Genomic DNA, 26,755 nt, shown 5'->3' on the forward strand with positions numbered 1-26,755 from the left:
TTTATGCATCCAAAAGCAGGTAAATACATTAAAAACCCAAGAATAAACTGTCTAATTTTAGCTCAGTGTGTTTCCATGTAGAAGAGAATGCACAAGCTTTCAGTCACCTACTGGAGCAGGGCAGGTGTGAAAAAAACAACAAAAAAGGGTCTGAATACTACCCTTTCCTCCAGCATCTCCTCAGTGCTAATGCAGTTCTCTCAAAGTTTCCTTGCACATATTTGTTTAAACCAACACATTTGCGAAGTCTTGCCAATCAGAGTACTGAGTGTTTTTTTCTTGGCCGAATTTTCAAGTGTCTGACCTTTGCCTTGTTGTGATTTTCAAGTTCCTTTGCCTGCGTTTGCCAACGAATGCAAAAATTTTTTTTCATGCTCTCTCTCTCTCTCTCTCTCTCTCTCTCAGTTTCTAAAGTTATCACAATATTTATCTTAGATTTAAGCTTGCATCACAGTGTATTCATGTATATCAATTCTAATTCAATTATGATTATTTTTTACAACGGTTAAATAAAAGGTGTGTTAACCTACCTGACAGGGAGAAACTGATGAGCCTCCTGTTGCCGAGACTCTGAGTGACATCCTGAGTCATCACAGGCTTCAAGACCTACATAAAGAAAGTCCTTTATTCCTTTATTTCATAAATCTAGGTTAACTTGCACTAAGGTGCAGATATCAAATATAAACCGAAAAGAACTGAAAGTATTAAGACAGCTGATCAAATAATAAAGAGGCAGTGAGGTGTTTGTGAGGAAAGGACCAGACTCGAGCAGGCTATTTTAAAGACTCTTGGCACTTTTCCTCCATCCACTTTCCCTCCATTATTCCACTTCTGTGCTACAGTGCTAATACACCATTCTGGCAGGTTAGATGAGTACCTTGCATTATTCATTACGCCTGCACTGGCCCGGCTTTCAGGAATAACATAGACAAGACTGTCTCAGAGTAGTGTGCTCATGATGGGTAGACTAAGTTTTCATTCTAATATACAAACATGGACAGGATCTGGCCAAGTCTACATATTATTGGAACTTCACATAATAAAAAACAAATTCTGGATGTTTCAATTTGTGTTCAAATGAATGGAGCTAAATCATGCTGAATTATTTTAATATGGTGTTATTTACTAAATTAAGGGTTTAATTTTGAAATGTGTGTGTGTGTGTGTGTGTGTGTGTGTGTGTGTGTATGTTGAATTTGATGTGTGTCTTGTGTATGGACAATTTAGTCTATGTGATTTCAAAGAACAGATGCATAAGTGGCATGATATGCAGTGTAGGTAGAGAAAAATTAATATACTTCAAGAAAATATTATATTAATATGCCTACTAATTCTGATTGATAGCTGTCAGGAGCTTGGATCAAAAAAGCTTGGGGAAAAAATGTAATCTAAGAGTGCAAACATGAGTGTATACTTTGGTAATATACTATAGAAGCTTTTATAGTCACATATACATTACAGCACAGTGAAATTCTTTCTTCACATATCTCAACTTTGGAGTTTAGGGTCAGAGCACAGGGATAGCCATGATTCAGCGCAGAGAGGGTTAAGGGCCTTGCTCAAGGGCCCAACGCTGGTAGCTTGGAAGTGCTGGGGCTCAAACCCCAACCCTCCAATCAACAACCCAGGGCCTTAACTGTTTGGGCAACCACTACCTACCACTGACTGCCATGCAATGGTATATATAAAGAAAACTCTTTTACAGCCCCTCTTTCATATTCACACACTGGGATTGTTTATTAATAAACTAATTCATTAATACTTGGTTTGCCTTTACACATGAAAAAATGGTATCTATATAATGTCATATCTAACCTGTTATACTGAAAAAAAAAAATGTACATGAGAGTTTGTAGAAATGTACATAAAAGGAGACTCACTATTTTAAACCTTATTATTTTGCAAGATCCTTCATGTTTTCACATTATCATCAGTAATGTATTTGCACAACTTTAATACCATTTAATTAACAATTTAATTTAATTTCACCATTTCTAAAGTTTACATTTAGAAATTCACCATTTCTAAAGTTTAACAGCATTAATAATCATTTTTACGGGTTAAATCAATCTATTTGCATTGACACCACACTGTACCTTACAGCCAGTATACCCTGTTCCTTTTGAATAGAAAATTACATATTCATAAAGGAAAACCTGAATAGCAGACAAGATGCTATCTTCCTCAAATCCTCTTTAAAGCTGTTGATAGCCCTTGTACAAACTAGTATACAAAAAAGGGTCCAAGAGATATAAAAGCTCAGTAAGCACTGAGGGGGGAAATGGTGAATGAAGAGCAGGTGTTTGGTCCATTGGCACCAAAATGAGATGCAAATCCAGTTCCATTGACCATTAAACAAAACAGACTTCCCTCAAATGGCACAGATGCACAGCAACACCAGACATTTCACAGATTACTCAAATGTAGAGACAGACTAAAATAATCTGCTGGAGCCTGAAATCCGAGCCATAGAATCAGCTCGATTGGAGATAAACAGAGTCCATGGGCTTTCTGTTGAATTCATTGAAACAGAATTAAGCTGACATGGCAGATTGGTTATAGATGAGGTGATAAGTGATAAGTTAAATGATGCAATCATGTGCATAATGATTGAATGGAATCACCATGATAATGATAATAAATTCCCAGAATGTGGTATAAACTATTCAGAATTAAAGGAAAAAGTCCACCCTGAATGACTGTCATGATAAGCTTTATAAAAAAAATGTTTTTTACTGTTTACTTCTGTTGATAGTAGCACCAGTGAGATTGATTAGCATCCAAAGCTACACTTTTTATCCTAACATCACCAGCAACACACCATTGTGCTTCTTATCATGTAGATGGCCAACTATCCAAGCTGAGACTTTGGAAATAACAGTAAAACTTAATTTTTCTCCTTTGAAGCACCACTGTATCAAATAATGTCCTTCTGTGATATCAGTCTCCTAAGTATAATGAAAATAAAACATCACCTTATCAAATTAGCATCAGATTCATTAAAACCAGATTCACTTATATGTATGCCAATACAAATACAGTTCATGTTTATACATGAAATAAGAAAACCCCTTTGTCATCTTAACACATTTTAAAACAAATTCTCACCAATTAATAATAACAGGCATGTTATTATAGCACTGTCCTCACGGTGAAGAGGTGTTGTGCTCTCACTCACTGTGATGGAAAGATAATGAGAAGACAGATTTTCTCTATTTACTATTTACAGTATGCCCACAGTCAAGTGAAAGACATGGATCCAGTGGCAGCAGCTTTAGTACAGTCAAAGCACATATATCTTAAATCTGAGCTTAGCTGTGCTGTGGGTAATTGTTTAAAAGCTGTCTGTATGAAGGACTAACAATGAGCGTCCATTACTGTTCCTGCAACAAACTCGTGTGTGCTAGATTTCCAATCTAGACTTGCACCGAGATGGAAAGGGTGTGTGTGTGTGTGTGTGTGTGTGGTTTGTTTTTTTTTTTTGTTTTTTTTTGGGGGGGCTGGGGCTGGGGCTGGGGGTTGTAAGGAAGAAAGGAAAAACAGACCTTGCTGTATGATGAATAAATCCTAATGCAGCAGTGAGTCAGCACATTTCAACAACAGAGAACACCATACATAAATATACACCTATTTATCAAGCTGGATGACCTGAGATACACTGATGCTTGTTCACGTTTATCAGGATCTTCCAATTTTTTCCCTAACTGATTTCTGAGCTGCTCGGCAAGAAAGGCACTTTGCTGGTGCATACATCATGCTTCTGACAGTCTCACATAAGGAGGAATACAAATACCCAAACACAGCCACCTTCAACTGCTCACCTCATACATATTCCAGCGCTATAAAAGATCACATTCAGGCAAAGACACACTCTGGGAGTACACTCAGTCCCACTCTTATTAATATACATGTCCTTAGGGCAAATGATTTTGTCTAGATTATTAAAACCAGGAACAATAATTTGTTTCTGTTTATGTAGGATTCTAACGGCGAAGACTCTGTGTTTATTAAAGAAGATTGTCATCATCCTCATCCGTTTCCTTCTCAAACACTGAATCATTGAATCACCTTCAGCAATAGAAAGGCTACTCTGCTCTGTCCTGTCAGCAGCATCAACAAAACCTCAGTCATTTGATCCTTAAGGACAAAAAGAACAATACTGCCTGAATGTGCCTACATTGAGATAAAGCACAGGCATGTGCTAGACACAGACACCCAAAAACACACCTTTTTCTCAGAAACAATTTCTTCCCATTTGCTGAAAGGGCAGAGTGATGATGCTGACAATATTCAGGAGAAAAAACTGCACTCAGTAGAACTACATGTGAGGAGTGAATGGAACACACTCAAAATATTATTTTTAGCTTGGACAGTAAGTGCCTTCCATCCATCCATTCATCCATCTATTTATTCATCCATACTTAAAATGTAATGGAAAGACAGTAAAAAGCCCTGGTGTGCATTTTACACACGATTACGTACAGTATGCACTTTCACTCCCTCGTTTCAATGCTAAAACATCTCGGTCTATTAGGTTTCCATGACCAGATGTGAAAAGGTTTGCTCTCTCATGCCATCTATTTTTGGGAAACATACTTATTTTTGGGATAGAATACACATGTATTCACACATAAGCCTGCTAAACACTCTTTAGTTTCTTCATAATAGTCATCACAATTGTTGTCATGAGTATCTTAAATAGAAAACTGTAATATTACATTCAAAAGCAGTAGGTTATTCATAATATGCAGCATATTGGTACACAAAATGGACATTTTATTATATTGGAAGGTTACAGAAGATTAAAAAAACAGTACTGCACTGTACACACTCATCATGATAATTGCTTACGGATGTCCTCAAAAGTCATGCCACATGGACACTTCTTTGCAGATTAGAGACTCGCGACTTTTGGTAGACAGGTTTGGTAGAAAGAACACAGGTTCCCATAAACTGACCAAAAAATATACACTACACACAAAATATGTAAAAGTTGTGTGACTGTTAATCAAACTGTCAATCCTGTGACAAACAGAAAGCCAACTTGCAATCATTATATTAATAATACTGCTAGATAAAAGCACTGGGTGCACTGATCACCTCAGAAGTAGCAGCCTGGCAAGTGAACACACCAAAGTATGTGGCTCTTTATCGATTCATCAATCGCATAAAAGTTTGTTCAGATCACAAGCAAAAAAGTTGCATGAAAGCTGCAGTCTTACCTGAACCTTGCCAATCTTCTCCACCCATTTAAGCCCTTTAAAACATTAACAAGATAATGTACCTTTACCCAGTCAGGCATCCAGGTGATAGAGCACTCACTCTTCTTCCTCCTACTCCTTTTGCCTCCGGTTTGACTGGGCGACATCAGCCCGAATTCAGCTCGCGCCAGACTCAGCACTGGAGAGAGTGTGTAAATGGGGTGCATGTGTATAGTTGGAAAAGCGTGAATCTGTTTGCCTGTCATCCAGGCTCTTGCGTTCTCTTTCACATCTGACTTTTCAGTGCCTGCTTCCGCCAGCAGTTATTTTTAAATACCGCTCGCAGAAAGGGCACAGGGATCAGGTTCAGGGGTGCTCAGCATTTCCTGGGGTAGCTGCAGCACAATAGCAGTGGGTTACAGTAACTCTATCCCCGGAAACTCTTCTCAGCTGGATGCTAACCAGGCATAATGATATTGAAAGGACAATGTCTTGACTATTTAAACTTCAGGGAGCAAAAGAAGTGTGTGAATGAGGTTAGAATGGGAAAAGATAGAGTTTGCATCAACATTCCAGGTACTGACTGAGGACAAAACTGCACATGTGGTGATTGATTGCCATGACTTTTAAAACCACTCCACTTTCTAATCTAATTTAGGGACCGAGAAGCATTGTAAGCCAGGAGAGAGAAAAACAGGGAGGGTCAGCATGACAAATAAAAGGTGACACATTAATCTTATAGAAAGAACAATGGACAGCTGCCCTGAAGGCAGCAAACTAGGAACAGTGTGCAACATTTTTCAGAGAATTCAATCTATCAATTATGAAGTGACAATATAAGCTGACACAGCCTGAAACAAAAACAGCCATCACGAATTGGGTTTTTACCAAAGGTAGTCTCAGACTCACAGATGTTCTGCAGATGTAGCATCTGACACAGGAATCACTGCTTGTGATATTAGATTTGAGCCTATAATCTTATATCTCACAGGTATTCTCCACATTGGGGAAAGTCTGTGGTCTTTGTAGCCTAAATAATTTATATCCTAAAGACTTTCAGTGTGGCAACATGGGAGCCTAGGGAATAGCATGTTTGCCTGAAACCTTGTGGATTTGGTTTCCATATTCACGCTGTGTGTGTGGAGTTTGCCTGTTCTCCTTGTGATTTTCTGGTTTCCTCTTTGTACTCTGGTTTCCTTCTCTGGTACAAAAACATGATTTGTTGACTGATTGGAATCTCTAAATTGTCTGTACTCTGTGGATGGGTGTGTGATCATACACACAATTGAATCCATCATATTCAAATAGTGACTGGTAGAAATCGAGATAAGTTGCACGCAAGCACATCTTTTGAACTGGTCCAAGATCTGACAGCTTTTTGAAACTTTATCTATCCACCAGATTAAGAATCTGGAAGGCTTCTATCTGAAACACAGAGGCTTCTATTTTTTGCATGGAGAAAACCAAGCTTTGAACATCATGATACATTAAGGGTTCTGGAAAAAGATGCCTTCATGTCTCCATTTGTGTAAATATGTACAATACAAGTTTGTAGGAGGTGTAAACTTTTGTAGAAGAGCCTCTGTTGCCCTATCACTCTCTCTCTCTCTGTGTGTGTGTGTGTGTGTGTGTGTGTGTGTGTGTGTGTGTGTGTGTGTGTGTGTGTGTGTGTGTGTGTGAGAGTGTCAGTATATTGTTTTCTCTCTCTGTGTGTGTCACCTCTACAAAACAGTAATAGATATCACATGAAAGGAAATACTCTGTAAACTGCTCATGACTTCAGGAGTGTATTCAAAATATTGGGTGCCCTGTTGTTACATAATCATGAGTCAAAGCCAAAATAAAGAAAATAAAAACAACAAAAAAGCAAGTAGCGTAATGTCTTTAAAGAATAAAGTGTATAAGGTCTGTTGCTGAAGCAATAAAGAATCATCCTCTGAAGGTTTTTTCTGCCCACTTACTGTATACGTGTGAAATGTAGTTCTTTCAACAGTGCATAATAAGGTTTAAAACAACTGTTGACACTTTCAATGTCAGTCTGCCTCTGTAAGAGAAAATGACCAGTCTCTAGTCACAAAGAAAAGCCTGGCATGTGAGCTGATGATATCACTCTTTCACCACCTCTTCATCATAGATGTGAATGTTGCAACAATAACTACAAGCCACACAAACTGGTAGAATTTATGCTCTTTTTCTGCTTCATACAGCTTTGAAATAAAAAAATATAATGATTTTAGTGATTAATTAGTGATTAGTGATGTTATTAATCTCTTCTCTCTCATGGTAGTCCAGTGGCAGGATCACAATGGCCTGGGTTCAATTCTTGGCCAGGGTTAAAAATCCAAAATGAAAGGCAACAGAAAATATATAGAGGATATATAGAGGTTTACCAATAACATGAATAAATAAAAGCTGCTCACCAATTACATAAAATTAAGAAAGAATGCAATGTGGCAATTTCATAGAAAGATTAGGAGAATTAATGGGAGGGAGAATAATTATTGGTACAGTATACCATATATCATGATAAAACCTTTACCTCATTTTGAATAGTAAAGTAAATATCTGCTTAAAATACTACTGGTAGATAGTAAAATGACCATAATAAGAAAGTGGATGAAAAAGGAACGTCCAACAAAAAAGCTAGAGATTGAAATTGTAAACGTAATTTACTCAATGGAAAGACTTAACTTTATGTTAGACATGAGAACTGAATTTTCATAAACAATGGTCACCTAATAAAAGATACCAGCATAGATAATACACGCAAGTTAGCAGGTACTGTAAATATGAAGGAGTCATAATGTAAATGCTTGTGAAACTTAAAAATCTTGTGATGAAAAATTGTCTACATTTTTGGTGTTGCGTCTGTAATAATTTCTAGGTTCAGACAGACCTACCTTATTTACGCTTCTTGTGAAAATGATGGAAAACTAAATAAAGATCATTTTTAAAAAAAAGAAGCACAAATAAAAATCAAAGAATTAGAAAACCAAGCAGAAAAAGGTTGAGCTCTTTTACCAAAAATGCAACTATTTATGGCAGCCGGTATGCTAGGGTGCCAATACTTTTGAGGAGAGTGGATACAAACCTGTGACATCACGAGTACCCATGACGCAATCCCCCCTCATTGTGCTGAGTGTTTTGATATATCACATGTCTGAGTTGTGGAAAGTTTCTTAAATGTTACATATATTTGGGGGTGGGGCTGCAGGAAAAAAAAATGGCCAGTAGGTAAACCAATTTAAAACTTTGTCCAGAGTATTACCCTAAAGAAGCTGGCCAAAATTGGTTTAGATAATGCGAAAACTTGTAGAGTTATAAACCTCTAAACTTTATAATGGGTATCTATGGTAAAAAAAGGCCACTTTGAGACCCGGTACCGTAAGTAGTGTTACTCAGATCGCTTAGAAAAGTAATAGCCAGAACAGGCTCTACAATATATCCGATGTTGGTGCATGTGGCTCGAAAGCCCTGGGAGGAGTAGCAATGAATACATTTTTGTCTAAGAAGAATAAGCAAAACAGAATGTTGGCTTCTACAATCCAACATTACTATTTTGTTCATCTTTTTGAGAGAGCGGAGATAAAAAAATAAAATGAACTATTGTGAAAAATTGGGCATTTTAAGGTATCCATAGTCTGTCTTGTCTGACACAAATAATAGAACCCCTTCACCCTGTCTTCAAGTTACCAAGCCGTCATCAAGCCATGTTAGTGCTTAGTGAATTTCTGCCACAAACTCACTAGCCTCATTCACCTGTGTGACATCTTTTACGTTTTATACATGTAAGTGTCATTGTCAACAGTGTGTGTGTGTGTGTGTGTGTGTGTGTGTGTGTGTGTGTGTGTGTGTGTGTGTGTGTGTTTACTTACAATAGCTGAAGGGTTTCTGACTGTTACACAGGGGGTGGTGGCTCTCAGTGCTCCGCTCACTCCATGATAATACTTGAAACAAATCTTGGTCTCAGCTATATGATGAAAGAAAGAAACCAAAAGGCCTGGTTGTTAGGACAGTTAGGATCATCAACAGTGACCCAAAACAGTCTCACAGCTACACAAGCCTCAGCTTCATGTTGGTAGATATGAAATTGAATATGAATAAATTTAATGACAATGTAGACACTAATCAGACATAATTTTGAAGTTAAGTACATTTCTTACTAAGAAGTATACTGAGACACAGCTAGAAGCCAGAGTAGTTATTACTGCACAGTCTAGTCATATTCTTTACTCATAATGGCCACTAATTGCAAGCTTTCACAAGTGATTGACACTGTAAATGACTAACTGCAGATATGTAAGACAAGGCTCAAGAGAACTTGGCTTTCTTAAATTTAAAGTGACAAACTATTTTTCATTCACTGACTACGTCTGAGTCTGAAAATCTCAATGATGTCACACTGCTCAGATATTTCGCTGTACAAGAAAAAGAACTAGAAAATACACCAATGTTTAATCAATGTATCATATAAGCAATATCCGTCTACTGTAAAAAAAAGTTACCAGATTTGCACTTATCCCAAGCAAACCTATTGATTTCACCTGGCAACCCATCTATCACGCAAACAATTACTAGCCTGGAGACATCCAGCAAATAATTATTCATGAGACTGCACATCCTGTCACCAGTTTAAAAATGTAGAAAATGAATAGTGAGAAAATGGTAACTTGTTTTCCCCGCATTTGTGCAAGAATCAGTAGCTTGGTTGGAAAAAAAAAAAGGGAAAAGTGTAAACTTGAAAAAAAAAAAGAAAGGTGGGTAAATTTAATACTTAATTATTAAATATGTAAAATAATAAATGTTACTTATACATGCTTGTGGACATTTAGATCTAAGTAAGAAAATAAGTATAGATAACAGATGAGGCTTTAGCCTGCAGATGGTCCTAAACATTTATTTCCTACCTAGAAAGATCTAAGTTCAGCATAAAAGAGAATAAGAGTTCAACTGATGAGATGGGCCTACTATTAATTTACTTCTTATTTATTTATTTATTTATTTATTTATTTATTTATTTATTTACTTACTTACTTACTTACTTACTTACTTACTTACTTACTTACTTACTTATTTGTTTGTTTGTTTGCTTGTTTGTTTGTGTTTGTTTTCAAAATGGGTTTCAAGCATCTACACTTCACAGAATTTGTCTTAAATCTTTGCTTACACATGCAGTCACCAGTCATCAGTAGGTGTTCCTACTATACTGGTTGCCATGGTAATAACTTTATCAGTGTGTTTTTGGATTCCACATAAGAACCAATTCGTTTTCTTGCACCTAAAATTGAAACATTGAAGATGGAGATTGCTGTTTGTGTAAAAAATTCACCAGTGTACACTCATTGAAAATGAATGTTTTTTTATTCTGCACTGTCTTGTTTGTCTTGTCCTGCTCTGTTTGTACCAGGTTGCACAGTTGCACTTTATGTGACTAGGACTACTTACTAAGTCAGTAGATACTTGCACAGTACAACATGTGATGATGGCTGGTCATTATTTTAGATGAGTTGGCTAAAATATAACAACTAAATTTAGCCTAACAATTATATAATTGGAACCAAGCAATCCATTATACTGTATCACAATGTCTAATTGATGGCATACAGTAATAATAATAAAACTAATAGACTCATATGCTTTAAGGACATGTCCTGCTAGGCTATGTCCTACATTATTTTTCTTCCAGATATCAAACATAAAAATTTTACAAACACATTTTTTTTAATTAAAAAGGTACCATTTGTATCAAACTAAAAAATGCCAAACTTCAATTCTAGTGTGTGATTAGTATATCTTCTTTTACTTTCTCCTCCAAAGGCATACTGGAAAAAAAAAGTTGATAGAGTCATCCAAAAAGATGACACCTAATCCACTTTGTTCAGATTCATTATGCCCATGGCTGGATTTCAGATGCACCTTATTATAGAACAAAAGGACCTGACAGTCACTGATAGACTGCATGACTACATCTATAGTGAAGAAGGAATTCAGCCCCAGACTCGCTGCTTTATACCAATCTGTTACAAAGCAATCCTAAATAATCCACTATAAGACATTTAATAATGGCAATTAATGTGATGTACTGTAGATTTCGTACATTTAAACCTTATATCGAAGTCTTTTATGTGTGTAAGATGAGAGGCTTAGCTTTGCTAGCTCATTTATACTGGCTGCCTTTGATTATGTCTTGGTCTCAAAAAATTCTTCTAAAAATGCTTAAACGAAGCTAAATACTTCCCCATATGGAATTACCATGGCTTCAAAAGCATTCACAGCACACTGTGCACACAAGCTGCTCACTGAGCAACTCACATCTGGCCCACTGTCTCCTGATAAATGAGGAACAATTTCCTGTTTGAACCATTTACCGTTAGCACTTAGGACGTTCATGGCAACAGATAACTGCCACAGATGAAGACATGATAATGCAATAATCTGACTTAATATAGGTTTTACTTTAGTCTCCAGGCTCTCTAGACAAAGCAATTATGGATTTTTGTATCATTGCCAATCCTTTCTGCTTGTAGGTTTAGTAGATATGGTGCTAGATTGTATTATCTGTATATGATATATGTATTACTGCATCTTTTTAAAATAGCAACGATGCTAGCCTTGCTAGTCAGACTTTACTAGAGAATAAAATTGCAGAATCCTTCCAGAGCACTTGAAGGGTCCCTCCCTAAAACATGCCACAATACACTGAAAAAACCAAGACGCATTGATGCTCACTATCTTACTTTACTGGATATGATGTTATAATTTTAAGCATCTAATACAAAAATACAACTTTGTCTGAAAATAGTAGCTTGATATCACTTGTAGCACTTAATAATAATTAAAAAAAAGTCTAGCCTAGCCTACAATGTAGCTTGGAGAGCCATGACAGAAAAATGTCCGATTAAGCTAACAAATTTATAGTAGAATTAAAACTTAAATATTATACAGTGACTAATAAGAAAAGATGCTGTTTTTTGTCCTAATGGCTAATGCAACGGGCAAGCTATCGGGAATTATTTACACTGTGGCTTATCAGAGATGTAAATCAAAATAGTAACCATGCACCATTCATCATGACACTTTGCATAATGACAGTGTGACAATGCTGACAATTTGTGACAACCCTTACAGAATTTGGTAGTAAATATAAATATGATAATAAGGTCTAGCAGTAAAAGTTTTTTTAATCCTGAATTAAAAAAGTATTTTTTCTATATCAGTTATACCTAGTGTTTAGTTTTTTTTTTTCATACAGCCACAAAAAAGGAGCAACTGATATATTTCTGCCCTGAAGTTAATATCAAACTAAATAATAAAACTAATGCTTAAAAAACAGCTTCTTCTCTGAGCTGAAATATGACTGACAGAGTGAGAGAAAGAAAGAGCAGTGAATACTTACACTCCATAAAGTAAGAGCTGGCATCAATCTTCCAAACAATCTGCCCTTTATGGGACCCATTTACCCCACGGTTCTTGTAATCCAGGAAGTTCTCTGACAGAACCTCATCTACAGGAGAACAGAAAGTTTTTCACAACAAACTTTTTCAAATTTCACAAAAAAGCACCCTGCTTTACCAAGGGATAAAGATTGCTTTTTACAGATTAACTGATAACTCACCGATCAGGTACATGCCGATCCAGTCCCCAGGGTCTACTTCCTCTTTGATGTCCCAGCAGATGAGGATGTCCTGCGGCTGGCCGATGCTGTAGGTCGAGGCATTGACTGTGAGGGTGGAGCGGCTGTGGCTAGACACTAGGTCTGGGTCGCTAGACGATCGTGGCAGGGTTAAAGGGTTGCTGGGGTTGATTGGGGGGCATTGTTCAGCCGTGAGGCTATATCGTGCCCTGTTCTTACACCGCCGATGGCTCTGGGAGCTCCGGGATGGAGAGGACATAGCAGTCAGAAACCTGCCCTGGTACAGGTTCTGTAGAAAAAAATAAAGAAACAGAAATTCCAAACATGTTATAATGATGTTCCCAAGTCCATGTCTTGCTGGTTTTCAGTGCAGAATATATTCATAGACTAGAGAGAGAGGGAGAGAGAGAGAAAGTGTGTGTGAGAGAGAGAGAGAGAGAGAGAGAGAGAGAGAGAGAGAGAGAGAGAGAGAGAGAGAGAGAGAGAGAGAAAGTGCTAATATCAATTATCACAGGCCATTTAGACTCATTCTCATAGATCTAATGCACAGCTTCATGTAGCTAAAGTTACTACAGGCATGGCTTTGTCTCTGTGTATTTTAATGTAATTGGCTCGGACAATTAGACACATCACTTTGTGGTATTTGAGAGCTCATGATCAGTAAAAACAAGAAATATAGGCTGAACAGTACTGATTGTTCCAAATGCCTGGATGATATAAACGTTTACGTAGTCGTGACATATTTCAATAAATGGGAATGGGAAATCCTTGTCAGTAATGGTTTATTTATGGAGGATGCAAATGGATGTTTTGTATTAAAATGTAAGATGGTTGTGACTGGAAGTGAATATGAAGGAGGTTCCAGGGCCCTGGGTTTGATCCTGAGCTTAGGTTAGTAAATTCTGAATTAACATTCTAGTACTTAAATTAGAAACATTTAGTTTTACATTAACATCTTCAGATGAGGATCTTATTACGAATAAATAGCCAGAAAAGTCCTGCAAATTCTGGTCTGGCATAATTTTTATTTATCTTTTATATCCATCCCTTCATTTTCTGCAGCACTTATCCCACACAGAGTTATGGGAAACCTGGATCTATCCTAGGGGAGAGGCAGGGTACATCCTAGAAGGGCACACTATGGACAAATTAGAGATGCCATTAAGTCTACTGCATATGTCTATCGACTGGGGAGGAAACCAGAATACCCGGAGCGAACCCTTGAAGCATGGGGAGATATACAGGTTGGAAGTGAGAATTATTCATAAACCCTGAATTGCTAACCACTTAGCCACAACGACCTCATGTTTTATATCATTTATATCATATTTTTATATCTTCCTTTTTTGCATCTATGTAAGTAAATTCTGTATGTTTAATGTAAATTTTGTCACTGCACAGTCACAAAACGCTGTGTGCATGTCATGGTGTGTGTTGTGTATGTGCATGTGTGAGAGAAACCAAAAATCTTTTAATTTGAGAAGCACAATCAAATTCTCAAATGAGCTGTTGTAGTGAAAATAATCATGGTATTATCTAGACTCACATCTGTGTTGATAGTCAGTATGGCGACCTAGTACTGTATAAAACTACAAAATTATATCCATTTAAGTAAATGTATAACTGTAACCGTGTAACTATTTAAGATATAATAAACTACAACTAGGGGATGTGGTAGTCTAGTGGTTATGGTGTCAGACTACTTCTCTGAAGGTTGTGAGTTTGATCCCTGAAATGTATCAGTCAGGATTTAGGCCTCATCATAGCACACAGACAGTCCTGGTTAAAGTTGTAAATGACCTATTACTAGCCTCTGATCGGGGTTGTGTCTCTTTGCTAGTATTACTTGATCTTATCGCAGCTTTTGATACCATTGAAAATTGCTATTCTACTTGATATGGTATTAAAGGGACAGCCCTTGCCTGGATCGGGTCTTATTTGACAGATCAATATCAGATCGTAGATCTAAATGGTGACCATTCTAAACAAACTAAGGTAATGTTCGGTGTTCCGCAAGGTTCTCTTTTAGGCCCATTGCTTTTCTCCCTATATATACAATTATTTGTAAAAATGGTATTGGCTTCCACTGTTATGCTGATGACACAAAGCTATATGTTTCAGCTAAGTCAGATGTGAGTCACTAACTTAATAAGACTGAAGATTGTGTTAAGGACATTAGACAGTGGATGCTTACTAACTTTCTTCTGCTTAACTCTGACAACTCTGACAGAAGTTCTTTTACTAGGTCCACAGGCAGCCAGAAGTAAGCTTTCTGTAACAGAATAACTCTGAATGGTCTTTCTATTACATCATGTGCAGAAGTAAAAGACCTTGTATGATTATTGATACCGGTCTCTCATTTGAAGCTCACATAAATAATACCACAAGGGTAGCCTTCTTTAAGCTCAGAAATATTGCTAAGATAAGAAATCTGATGTCATTACAGAAACACTAGTTCATGCATTTTTTACCTCTAGGTTGGATCATTGTAATGCTTTACTGTCTGGATGTTCCAGTAGGAGCATAAACAAGCTCCATTTAGTCCAGAACGGAGCAGCTAGTGTAATAACTAGATCCAGAAGATATGAACATATCACCCCTATCTTATCCTAATTGCATTGGCTTCCAATCAAATTTCGCATTGAATATAAAATACTATTAAAATACTATTATTAACCTATAAAGCACTTAATGGTCTCTTTTGTTTATTTATGATCCGTCATGCCTACTTCGATCAAAAGGTGCAAGCAATTTGGTAGTACCTCAAGTGCAAAAGGCTACAGCAGGGGGCAGAGCTTTTTCTCACAGAGCCCCACAGTTATGGAACAGACATCCAATTAGTGTTTGGGACTCAGACACAGTCTCAGTATTAAAGTCCAGGCTAAAAACACATTTGTTTAGTCTAGCTTTTTATGAATAGCTTTTCGGAGTAGATCTAGAGGGTTCATGGGTATAGAGTGTTTGGGGAAGATGGGGTGTCTGGTCGGCTTACCACCCTCGCAAGTTGCTCCGGTTTTCAGACTTTGGAGTGGTGGGACACTTTACATCCCAGAAAGCCCTCACGTCTGAACCACCATCTGGCTCTAGCCTTTTAGTTATGCTGTCATAGCTAGTCTTGCCAGAGTCCCTGTCTGCACCTTGTACATATTTTACATTGTCCATAACCTGAATACAGTCAACTATTGTTCTCTCTCTCTCTGTCGAGCTATATATACCACTCCCGAGCTCTCGGTGTTCAGAGTTCCTAGATCGTCTGATCTCTTCTTACAGAGCTACTTTGTCAATCCTGATGTTCTACCGCTGGCTGGAGTCTCGTCACATGGTGGTCACCTTGCTAGGGATTGATCTGCATGGTCAGCCAGTGTCTCATGGGATTGTTGTCTATGGAGCCGCTGGGAGACTCATGCCTTCTTTTGAACCAATGTTGTGTCAGTCAGCTGTATGGTCTGATCTTTATCAGCAATCAGGTCTGCGCTGAACTCAGCGTTTACGATGACCCATTAGTTCCTTAGGAGCTTTCAGTTGCACTATTATACTATACTATACTATATATACTATACTATTCAGTATACTATTATACTATAACTCTTGTAGAAAGGACATTATTTACATTTATACTATTTACTGTAGAGTGTCACCCAAGTGAGGATGGGTTCCCTTCTGAGCCAAGGTTCCTCTCAAGGTTTCTTCCTCATATCACCTCAGGGAGTTTTCCCATCACCTCCGGCTCGCTCATTAGGGATAGGAATAGACAGATATATATAGTATTTTAAATTTTAAGTTAATCTTTTTTAAATTAATTTCAAACTTTAATTGTATATATTTTCATTTATTTATTTTATCCATATTTTCTTATTATTAATATATATTTGTTTTTCTCTCTCTTCTGTTTCCATACTTCTGTAAAGCTGCTTTGAGACAATTGGACGAGTTAAAAGCGCTATACAATTAAATTTAATAAATTGAATTGAAAAATTCCCAGGTCTACCAAGCTGCCTATCACTTGTCCCCTGAGCATCCCTTAACCATTTATTGCTCAATTGTATATAATAATTATATATTATATAATATAATTATATATATAATTATAATAATAATTAAAACGTAAGCTGCTTTGGATAAGGGGTTTTGCCAAATGACATTACATGTAATTAAAAGTAAAATGTTCTTTGGAAAAAACAGGGACAAATGTTTTTATTAATTGTAGGTCATTACATTTCATGTATTTGTTTAATTTTATGATATGTAAATGTAAAGTGTGGTGGTGGCACAAACGCCTATTGTACACAAGCAGGCTGCATGGACACGCTCCTCACCCCTATATGCTGTAGCACTGAAGAAACAGCAGCACTTCAGCACCAGGGACAGTGCACCTGAGTGTGGCTGCGAGGCGGGACGGCCGAAACCGGAGGAGCCAATCAGGAGCATTCTCTAACTCTTCACCCTCCGAGAGTAGGCAAACTAAGCGCAGCGAGAGGTAAGAATGTGGGAATGTTTCCGGCACTACTAACAGCGGATGTCTTCTTCCTTCTGTGACAGCAGATCCACTGGACTGAACAACGCGACAGCCTCTTCTGCTGTGAGCCAAGCTCTTGAGGTCGACCGACTGCGACACTCTCATCGCTGCCACTCAACAACACCCCAGCACTGCTCCAACACTACCTCACTTTTAACTTACACTTTCACTTTTACTCTCTCAACTGGAAAAATAAATGATCAGTTTTCCAACGATCCTCCTGACTCTGTTACGCTGTGTCCCCCCTGCAGAGCGAGGTGCTACACTGGTCGAGAATGCATGCAGGGGACCCAAGACCAGGCACCACGAGTCACCATGCAGAAGCTGCTGCACCTCTTGGAGGCCAGTGTGCATCAGAACACAGTCACCCAGGAGCTAACAAAGGGCTTGGGTTGTCCAGATGACAACCCCAAGAGCTTATGGACATGAAAAGGGTCTCCACAGCTGCCGCTGTCCCTCTCCCTGATCCAGGCCATGACGCCCAGAGGCTCCTATCAAAGATGACAACCGAGGACAAAGTGCAAGCTTTTCTGCTCTCCTTTGAGTGGACAGCTGTCTGGGAGGTCTGGTGGAGGATTGAATGGGCCAATCTGCTCCCCCACTGCTTATGGGAAGCCCAGCTTGCCCATCACACCTAGGATGAAGAGGAAGCCCTCGAGTACAACTAAGTGCTCTTCGGCCCCTGAGACCTGCTCCATGCCCTGGATTGTCAGAGCACACTCTGGACCACTCTGGAGATTTGCCGCGACCAAAGGCATGAGTACCGAGCCACAATCCTCACCCACCAGCCAAACAAACCCTGCCTAGCGAAATAAATCTAAATCACTAACAAGCTTTGGTAGAAAAAAAATTAGAGCTTGACCTTTATCAGACTTTCCTTAAAATTAGGGCCAACCTGAAGAGCAATGGAATATTTGGTTCACTGCAAATGAAGCAAGAAGACAAGTGAAGGAATTTGTACAGCAAATGAAATATCATTTAAAAAAATGAAAGGATGAAGTGATTGCAGCTACTGTAATGACACAGCTGGAGACACAGAACATCCATAGCACTAAAAGCCCTACTATAAAAAGCACAAATCACACTCTCTCACACACACTCAATGCTGAGATGATCACATGAGACTTGATGGACACAGAAAGTGGGGTGATGTGAAAGCTGGGTAAGGAGGATGAAGAGCAGATCTTGTGAAGGGCACTGACCTTAACACCACACAGGTGCAGCAGCATAATGACTCGCCAACTCAAAGCACATCAAATCCTGAAGAAAGGGTCAAGAGGTTACACACGCACAGCTTCCCACGACACCATATACACATGGCTGATGTCTTTCTATACCCACGCTTGTACATTTTCCAGAACAGTTTTAAGGTGAATGTTATTTAATTATTAAATTGTTATTATTTATTGTAGACACATTTTTTAGTGGTTAGGGGGGTGTTCTGGTGTATAATATATATATATATATATATATATATATATATATGTGTGTGTGTGTGTGTGTGTGTGTGTGTGTATTTATTAAATCTTATAACATTCTGACAACATTCATACACACCATTTGGTTGACAAAGAAAACGTGAATTCAAAATAATTCTTGCATATACTTATTTGGTATATTTTTGTAAAGCTGTTTGGGGACAATGACCATTGTTAAAAGTGCTATAGAAATAAAACTAAATTGAATTGTATTGAATTTCACTGTCTTATGCTTGAGTTTAAACTTGACTGCTAACATAATCCAGTCCTAACAAGATCCAATGAAACACACCAGCAAACATTTCCTAGTACATAGAAAAAATTACTTACTATATGCTTCCTGTATCTAACAGACTCCTTTCGGAAAAGTCTACGGTATAATCATATACCTCTATTAACCGAAAAAAAAAAAACCCACAAGATAATACACACCACAGAAAAAAAAGAACATGACCATCGATTTTTTTCAGGTATAATTACACGATACCCATCGCCAACTGCAGGATCATTTGCTTTTTCTCTTCCCTATAAAGTCTGAAAGTGCTTAAGCTCATGCTAGGTGAAAAAATTCATTTCGTTGAAAAAAACAAAACAAAACAAAAAAACAAACAAACATGAATGCACACGATGCAAATTTCAAAATTTCAACCAACATAATGACAGAAATAAAAGCAACTGTAAGGAAGAAAAAGACAGTTGGGTGGTTAGATGGTTGAACATTAGAAGAAGAAGAAAACAGATAAATCATAACCTAATCAGGTTAATTTTTACTAATACAGCACTCATTAGATAAAGAACTGAATGCACTTTGGTTTTGCCATGACTATGAAATTATCGTAAATTACACTAAAATGTATTACTTGAGTAATACTTAATAAAATTTTAGTTATTTAAACTCAAATTTCAATATATTACACACTCTGACATGTTACATAACCTATACTGAACGTTAACATTTTTTTCACATAGCACTGGTGCTACTGAGGTTTGTTTAAATTTGTTGAATTTGTACAAATTGTTGTAGCATGGAAGATAAAAAAACATTAAAAATTGTTTCTAGACAAAGTTTGTTGAGGAGTGCAGAAACTTAAAGCCTCTTACACCTTAACATTACACAACAAAGTAGAACAGATCTGTGGGCAGAGATCACTAAATAAAAACTCTAAATAAATCCCTGGAGGTTGTTTCTATACATTTTCTTTTTTGTTTTTCTCTTACTATCATTTTGTAAATTTGCTTCTGTCATTTCTTTCGCGTGAGATCGTTTTGGGTTTTCGTGGATTGTTATTGAACACCGTTCCACCTGTGGAACACTACCGCTAGGGGCTGAAGCTGCATAATTTCATTGTAACTTTTAAGCATTAAATCCTCTAAAAACACGAAAAAACTTATGTTTCTAGTAAAGTTTATACTCTCAATATTTTTTTAAGCCCACGCACAAAGCATAATATGATTCATAGCCGTCATACTCTTAGAAAATTTTTTTGGGAGAAAACTGACCTAGGTGGCGCTAGACCAGTTTTTCCTTACCTTTAGACGCATCCCTTTCTTCACTGGGGTAATATATTCCAAAACAAATATTCCACAAAAATCCACACAGGTCCAAGGAACTGAAATCTGTAAGCCTTTTAATCCAAAACGCTTTGGTCGCGCCGCAAATATTCCGAAAAATTGGAAACAGTGGTGCGCCACCATCTTTGTTTCGGCTCTAACTTCTCATTGGGGTATTCAAATTTACGTCATATTATTCTAAATTTACGTCATATTTATAGCCCAGGGCGTAACGAATCAAACAAGCCCTTACTTAAGCCAATCGGTGCTTGTATTGCAGAGATAGACGGCTGAGAAGCCAATGAGGTCAGACATCATTTTTGGGAACCCGCCTTTGACTGACAATTACTCCTTCCAATAGCAATGAAATTGGCCGGGACCTATACAGCTCTTTAGCCAATAAGGAGACGATTCCAACGGTATGCCACGACCCGCCTCTCTAATGCTGGCTTCTGCGCGAAAATCGTGCGCGATGGGTTTATTGCACAATCCTTGAACTTTTCACACTCTCCCAGCTCAGGGTGTCAGGTTACAGGCCTCTTTACACAGCAGAATAGTAGAGAGAGAGGCTGTGCTGGTTTTTGGCCATTTAAACTGAGCATGCAGTCTTTTAATTTAAAGTTATACAGTAAACAAGTAAACAAGAAACACATGACCGGATGGACATGTCCGTAGAAAAATAGTTTTATTGAAGCCATTTTTGGGTCTTTTGACTTGATTTTTTTTTGGTGAAAGTCAAGACATGTGGCTATGACCCTCAGGTGTTAAATGTTACCTAACATGTTCCAGAGAAATAAGATAAATTAAAAACCTCAGGCGAAAATCAAAATTTTCCATTCTAGCCTCTGTAACTTTGTGTCAGTAAGGCCTAGAATCAATCTGACACTTGTATCTGAAACTAGAGAATCACTTCTTTCCAATGAGACCAGGCTCACCCCTGTGTGTTAAAGTATGTGGGAGCTGTATCACTTTTTGTTTTGTATACAATTTCGTCCGATCGTTCGTGTGCGATAACAGGTTAATTGCAAATACGGCTTAATTTTCCCATCAACTTGCTCAACTAGCAGCTGTGTAGAAATTATGGGTGTGTTACTTAGGAATCATGGGAAATAGAGTTGGACAAAATTACTTAATGCAGCCAGGACATATGTTTCAATCACACAATGTACTACCAAGTATAACACCAGTGTGCCATCAATCTCTCTCTCTCTCTCTCTCTCTCTCTCTCTCTCTCTCTCTCTCTCTCTCTCTCTCTCTCACACACACACACACACACACACACACACACACACACACACACACACACACACACACACACACAACAAAAAAGCACAACAAAATTACTTTACACTATTAAGCAGCTCTGATATAAAAATGCAAAACTGTATCACATGCAAGCTACAGTGGTAAATTCATTCATCACACAGTTTTGTAGCACGTGGCGACATATATGTTACTGTACAGCCCATAATACTGGCTTGTTTTTTTTTTTATTATTCATCCGTATCATCTAGTGCCCAAAAGCCTTCTTCTGTCCATTTGTCCAAACAACCCCAAAAAGACCAAAAGCCTGACACTAAGTAGAGTAAAAGCTGAAACATCCTTCTAAAACAACCATCACTTAAATTAGTCTCAATGCTCTTGAATGGAAAACCCATCTGTGACTGGATGGATCCACAGGTAAAGAAGCCGACACATCAAATTAGATCTCTGAGAAAATGTGCTTCGTGATAATGTTACAGCCTGAGAGCCAAAGAAAGGATTCTTCTCCTCTTAGCCATGTCTCCCTGCATTATTTAAGTGAATTAAGAGGTTGATGAGATTCACAGCTCACAAGGATTCAGATAAAGTGAAGCATGTTTCCATTGAATAATTCTAGGAACTATTTTTTTTTCCTGTAAACTGTAATATGCCTGTAATTGAGTCTTTATGAGTGTAGTCTCTCAATGCTCTCAATGCTCAATGTAGAAATAAACAAATGTGCTTTTTTTTAGATATTTATCAGTACATTAAATAAAAGATATTAGCAGTTTGCTATTATTTTATGATGATCTAACTTACCTTTTTTTCTTGCTCATGTTTGCTTTTATGAAAACACAACAAAAAAAGTCAAATTATGAAAGAAGACCTGTCAGATGTTATTACTGTGGCTGAATTGCTAAAATAAATAAAAAAAATCAAGGTTTTGTCATAATTGAATTTAAATGCCGTATCATATTATGATAGTCCAAATTCAAGAAAGTATAAGCGTACTGTATATAAGATATAAATATATAACCATAATTTTGTGTAATTGTGTTTTAGGAAGCCAGCATACACAGTGGTTATAAAAAAAAATAAAGAACAAAAAATGTGCTAATGATGAGATAAAACCTCACTAGCTACAGTACACAAACGATTTCCTCATGCACTGAACGTCATGCTTTAATCAATTTACTGGTTAGCTACATGGTGTCACAAAATGGACATAAATCTAATCAGTTCAGTTTGTAATCTGATACATGATGTCAAAAAAGTATTCTCCTACTCTGCAGTCGGAATTAAATGAAATGAAATTTTGATATTTCTGCTCATGCCACCATTTTTAATGCTATATACTGTAGCATGAACTATACAGTTATATTAGAATTTTTAGAAATGCATAATGCTGGATTTATATGTTTATTGGATGTATATGCAGCCAATGTACTGTAGCTTTCAAAACAGCATTTATGAAATTTCACCTACTCTAAAACTTAAAGGATAAATGCTTACATTATATATATATATATAAAATGAAAAATTGTTTTTGATGAGCATTTATCAAAAATGTAATGGCCTCCCACGCCTCCCTAACGCCAACACAGAGAAGCGTGAACACTCCAGAATACTGGCTACTTCCGGACTACACTTCCCAGAATTCACCACTAAGACTGATTACACCAACACCTGTTACTCATCAGCCACACCCTATATATATGAACTTGAAACATCACCCCAATGCGAAGTCTCAATCTGTTTCGGTGATAATTCTGAGTGTTTCCTTTGTATTTCATAGTTCCGATTTTCTGATTCTGTTTTTGTATTCCGGTTTCTGATTGTTTCCTGCCTGCCCTGACCTTCTGCCGGTTTACCCTTTCTGATTTTTGCCTGCCCTACGTTGTTGTGTTTGCCTGCTCTGACCTTGCCTGTTTTGATTACGAGTTTGCCATTAAAGAAAGCTGCAAATGGATCATCAGCCTTCTGACCCTTCATTATATATATATATAATCAATAACAAGCGCTAACTCATTTACTTTAAATAAAAAAGCCCCATTACAGACTATTTTTCCTTATGTCTTTATTTTTCATCCTTCAGTGCGGTTTCACAAATTACATTAAAGCAAAATGGCATTATGAACTGTCATACATAGTGATTCTTTGCACAGCTGGAGGTGCATGAATCATATTGTAACATAGTGGCGGTGTCATACCGGCTGAAATTCCATCAACAGAAAGACTGGTGCTATACGCATGAGAGCATCACACTTGAAGATGGATGGATGCTTTCTAACCCGCTAACACTTGGAGTGCAAAGAAGCTGACTCTCTTATATACTATAAGAACCCACAAACACACAGATACGCAGACATGCTTTTGCACACAAATATAATTCTGGGGTAAAACATAAGGATAGATGTGCTTCATTCCCTTTATATTATCGGTCTAGAAATGAAGGAAATGTGCAGTCACATCTATTCCATCACAAACACTGGAAATCCGTATACTGTAAATCCTTGAACAAGGCTCTGAGGACATCATTAGCCATAGAAGACATGCAGCCACATGCCTGTTCCTTCTGGATTATTAGGGTTTCTCAGTAATCGTGATTTCTGTGAGTTAAAGGTAACTGTCCATTTCACCATGTCTGCTATTGCCATCATTATTACTTCATCGATTATTCACTGTCTGCTATTGCAGTAACGCATATAACCTCACAAAATGACTGCTAAGGTTGAGATTTTGCATGTGCACATTATTGGGCTCTGTATTCACAAAGCACATCATGTCTAATGGCTAATTACTACCACTCTCCACTCTAGAACCTCCAGTAACCTTAAATTGCTGGCTCTTTCTTCCAAAGTGCTCGCTTTGTTCTTTTCTTTGCTCCCTACATGAAAGGATTTTTTACAGAAATCTCTAGCAGGTCTAAATTAGTAGGTACATGATCATTAGATAGTATAAGATGCTGTAGACTTTTAATGGTTTGTAAAATCTCATTATTTGGAGTAAATAGTCCTGGTTTTATGGCTCTTTTGAGGGAGATGTCTTTTTTGGAGGGTAGAGCTTTTGTGCACTTAGGTGTATACAGTACAGAGAGGAAAAATACTATTATTCGACTAAAGACTATTGTATTCAAGTGTTTTGCTTTTTACATGCGTTCTTGGAAGCCTTACTGATATGGAAACACTTCAACATAAAAGAGTTTCTTTTGAGGTATTAAGGTTCTGTAGTGAACCTTTATTTCTAAAAATGAGTACTGTAGCAACAAATGTTGCATCCCATAATACTACTACTAAAACTCATAACAACAATAAGAAGAAGAAGAAGAAGGAGGAGGAGGAGGAGGAGGAGGAGGAGAAGAAGAAGAAGAAAAAAAAACATACACAGACAAAGTACATGAGATGCCATAACAGTTCATGTTCTCTCAGATTGAACATATTACCCTAACCTATAACTGAAAGATACATGAAAGATGATATAAATTTTGATGTGACATGACAGTTTATTACCTAGAAGTATATTTTTCCAGATTTACTCTAGCTTGTTAAAAAATTTGTGCCAAAAGATGAACAAAGCCTCTGCACAGTATTCAGGCCATGGTGTAAATAAGATACCATCTACAGTACTGTCTAAGTGAGCTAACATCTAAAGAAAAAAACAACAACAACAGACTACTTCTTCTCATTCTTTGGTCGTTTTTTGTCACTTTTATCTCTCTTATTCCCAAATCACAGGTCCCAAGGCAATGCAAGTCATCATATGCTCATGGCTTGGTTTCTGATTTATTCCTTTCTCCAGCCTTGTTCCCTTTTATTTATCTTCTGTACTGTGTGAACTTGTACTGAGCTAGTTCATTAACTTGTCTAGATATACCTGGCTGTTTCTTTGTTTGGTTGCAAAACCTTATTGAATGTTACTGGTATTTTCACCCCCACTATGGACTATGACCATGATATATAGTGGTAATCTCACCAGCATATACAGTATGTGATGTCAAATATCATGACCATCTTCTTACAGCTTCTATACATTTAGCAGTAAAATATCCTAAGAAAACTAGCATTTCATCAGAGGTAAAAACTGACGCAACACTTGACAAGTGACATGAAGTAACAATGAATCTAAATCATAAATTATAATGCTGCAATCTGTTATCACCCAGATTATAATTTTTATCTCATTCTATCTCATCTGTCTTTTTATCCAACTGAGCAGTTAAGGGGTTAAGGTTCTTGCTCAGTGGCCCATAATTGGAAGCTTGGTGGATCTGAGATTTGAACTCAAAACATTTCCGTAATGATAGTCCAACATCTTACAGCTACATAACTATATACTGTCTAGGCATGTTTGTCACATTTATTGCACAGATGTCATTCTTATGGGTTCAAGTACAGTGTTACTAAAAACATGGGATATCTATAGGATTTCAAGCTGCTATATAATAATATTGCTATGAGACGTCTCGTGTCATTGAAATTCCATTCCAAATCACTTATTATACTGCGCAAGCTTATCTCCTTGACGAGCCTGTAAATTTTATTTATATAGCACTTTTGTCTATATCTGGATAAAGATCTGGAACCATTCTGAACAAGACAGAGGTAACCATGAAAGAGAAAATCTCCTGAAGTGATGTCAATGGGGAAGAATCCATGAAAAGAACCATCAATTGGAAGTCATCCTCTCCTGAGTGACAATTGATAGTGGTATTTTGTGATTGCACTCAATAGCAACCTTTCATGCACAAATAAAAGACTTTGTGTATCGTCAAATTTTCACCTGGGGTGATTTCATTAACAGTGATAAACAATAATATGTGAATGATCCTGGCTTTGTCTTAGAGAAATAAAATTGTGCAATCCTGTTAGGAACACTCACTATAAATATTTAAAGAAAACTAAAATTAAAAAAAGTAATGTGCTGTTAAACAACAATGGAATAAAAAATAATACAGTAATAGAAAATGAAGGGAGGAATATTATTTATACATTCTGACATTGAATTTATTGATGACCAAATGTAACTGACAAACTTTTGACTTCAGGGTATGAAATGGATATACACTGATCTATCATAGCATAACAACAACATTCCTAATATGGTATAGGTCCACACCGCCAAAACAGCTCTGACC

At 37.3% G+C, this 26,755-nt stretch overlaps 1 protein-coding gene across 6 annotated transcripts in view; it reads right to left on the reverse strand.

Annotated features, from left to right (window-relative positions):
• The window catches only part of LOC113644826 (E3 ubiquitin-protein ligase HECW1), an 84,220-nt gene that overhangs the window by 53,227 nt on the left and 4,238 nt on the right, over positions 1-26,755 (reverse strand). For 4 of the 6 annotated variants that reach the window (XM_047811673.1, XM_047811675.1, XM_027149952.2 and 1 more), the window contains exons 2-5: positions 12,817-13,123; positions 12,598-12,705; positions 9,077-9,171; positions 531-606 (exon numbers count right to left, since the gene is read on the reverse strand). In XM_047811673.1, coding sequence (XP_047667629.1) covers positions 531-606; positions 9,077-9,171; positions 12,598-12,705; positions 12,817-13,123 — 586 coding nt within the window. Of the gene's footprint in view, positions 1-530; positions 607-5,284; positions 5,769-9,076; positions 9,172-12,597; positions 12,706-12,816; positions 13,124-18,552; positions 18,611-26,755 lie in introns of those variants that run through there. The other 2 variants (XM_047811672.1, XM_047811676.1) reach the window with 2 other exon arrangements.

The sequence above is a fragment of the Tachysurus fulvidraco genome, chromosome 3 (assembly GCF_022655615.1).
Source record: "Tachysurus fulvidraco isolate hzauxx_2018 chromosome 3, HZAU_PFXX_2.0, whole genome shotgun sequence".
Lineage (NCBI taxonomy): Eukaryota > Metazoa > Chordata > Actinopteri > Siluriformes > Bagridae > Tachysurus > Tachysurus fulvidraco.